This window comes from Sinocyclocheilus rhinocerous, unplaced genomic scaffold (genome assembly GCF_001515625.1).
Source record: "Sinocyclocheilus rhinocerous isolate Xijiao unplaced genomic scaffold, SAMN03320098_v1.1 scaffold1581, whole genome shotgun sequence".
In the NCBI taxonomy this organism is placed as follows: domain Eukaryota; kingdom Metazoa; phylum Chordata; class Actinopteri; order Cypriniformes; family Cyprinidae; genus Sinocyclocheilus; species Sinocyclocheilus rhinocerous.
Window position 1 is genome coordinate 163,432 of NW_015635516.1, and position 1,997 is coordinate 165,428.

The window sequence follows — 1,997 nt, forward strand, 5'->3', positions numbered from 1 at the left end:
AGATAGATAGATAGATAGATAGATAGATAGATAAGAAATTCATAATTTTATTCAGCAAGGATGCATTAAAGAAATCGAATGTTAAAAAAGATTTATTCTATTTCAAATAAATGGTGTTCTTTTAAAGTTTCTGTTGATCAATGAATCCTGAAAAAAGTATCCACAAAAATATTAAGCAGCACAACTGTTGTCAACATTGATAATAATAAGAAGTGTTTTCACATGCCCAATAAACATATTAGAATGATTTCTGAAGGATCATGTGAATCTGTAGACTGGAGTAATGGCTGCTGAAAATTTAGATGTGCCAACAGAGGAATAAATAACATGTTAAAACATTAAAATAGAAACACAGTTATTTTAATTTTCAATAATATTTGAAAATATTACTGTTTTTTACTGAGCATAAGAGAGTTCTTTCAAAAAACTTTAAAAAAATCTTACCAATGCCACATTTTTGAATGGTAGTGTATATATCATTCATCCCTACCATTGTTTGTCTGAGTGCTCCCAAGAACCATTGCAGGGATCCCAGCAGCCGAGGACAGCACCCAGATGAGGATGTTGATGATCTTAGCTTTCATCGGTGTCCGGAAATCCAGGGCCTTGATGGGGTGGCAGACGGCCACATAGCGGTCCACACTCATCATGGTCAAGGTAAAGATACTAGTAAACATGTTATAGTAGTCGATGGAGATGAACACCTTACACACCACCTCTCCAAACGGCCAGGAGTTCAGCAGATAATCTGTGCTTTGAAAGGGCATGGTGGTGGTTACCAAGGCATCTGCAACAGCCAGGTTGAAGATGTAGATGTTTGTGGCGGTTTTCATTTTAGTGTATCTGTTGGGAAAATCGATTGAGCCAGAGAGTGTCAAAATAAATGAAACACAACCCATCAGTGTGATAAATTCACATATGAGATTGCTTTCAGACTGTATACTAAATAAACTGAGTGCAAATTCCCAAACGTTACCAAACATTTCTCTTTCACTGGTTGTGTAAAGACATTATATATCATTCACAGCTTAAACCCATCTATGTTTCGTGATTATATTTGCATTATGACAGCTTGTGCTGTGATACATTATTCAACAAGCACGAACTGTGCAGTTCTTTATATCAAATGTCTCAAAAACCACATATACCATCTTTACACAGCACAGAAATGGCATTTAAAGTGCCATATACATGACTGTCCTGTTTTAGTATGATTTTTATTCGTCTATACACAGAATGTGAGCAGACACAGTCTTTGCTCAAAGCAGTATACTGTAAGTAAAGGTAATTTTGACTGCATTGTGCATTCATATTTCAGTCCACCGGGGGGAGCCAAACTGCCGAATTGGACTTAAAACCTTGACTAAATGTTTTCCATAAAACAGGTATTTCGTCCAAACTATACCATCAGAAACGTCTCATATGACTGTTTATAAACGAAGTCTATTAAAAAGTGAGATACATATTTTCAAAATTATATTTAAAGGCACTCGTATGATAATCAATGCAGGGCAGTACATCTTAGGACAATGCTGTTTCTTACCTGATAATGACATACATCACCAGGCAGTTCCCCACTAGTCCTACAACAAACACCACGGAATACACGGCAGTGATGATCGGAATAATAGGAGACATAGTTTCCTGCTCGTTCGTCCAGCTTTCATTCAGTGAATAGTTATAAATGTCCGAGACAGCAGACTGCCATGTGAAGTTGGGTAAACACTTCTCGGGGTGCAATGAGGGGCATTTGTCCTCAAAAATTTGCACCAAGTTGCTGTCCATCGTCTGTTTATTTGCAAAATGAGAGCAAATGTCAAATTGAGTCACTGGAAAAGTTCAGTCGCTTTAGAATACAGATTATATAAAAATGGTAAAATAATAATCAGAAATTAATAAATAAACGACGGATATCAATACTGACAGTTTTTACAACATAAATATTCAGTATGCATTTGTTAAAAAATAGATACAGTGCATATATGCTGAAATCTGAT

General features: G+C 36.0%; 1 protein-coding gene across 1 annotated transcript in view; it reads right to left on the bottom strand.

Moving 5' to 3' along the window:
• LOC107746918 (delta-type opioid receptor-like) overlaps positions 1 to 1,788 on the bottom strand; it is a 2,806-nt gene extending 1,018 nt beyond the window's left edge. Inside the window, exons 1-2 of the mRNA XM_016561264.1 lie at positions 1,544 to 1,788; positions 491 to 843 (exon numbers count right to left, since the gene is read on the bottom strand). Coding sequence (XP_016416750.1) covers positions 491 to 843; positions 1,544 to 1,785 — 595 coding nt within the window. The 5' untranslated portion in view covers positions 1,786 to 1,788. The remainder of the gene's footprint in view (positions 1 to 490; positions 844 to 1,543) is intronic.
• Positions 1,789 to 1,997: the final 209 nt, after the last annotated feature.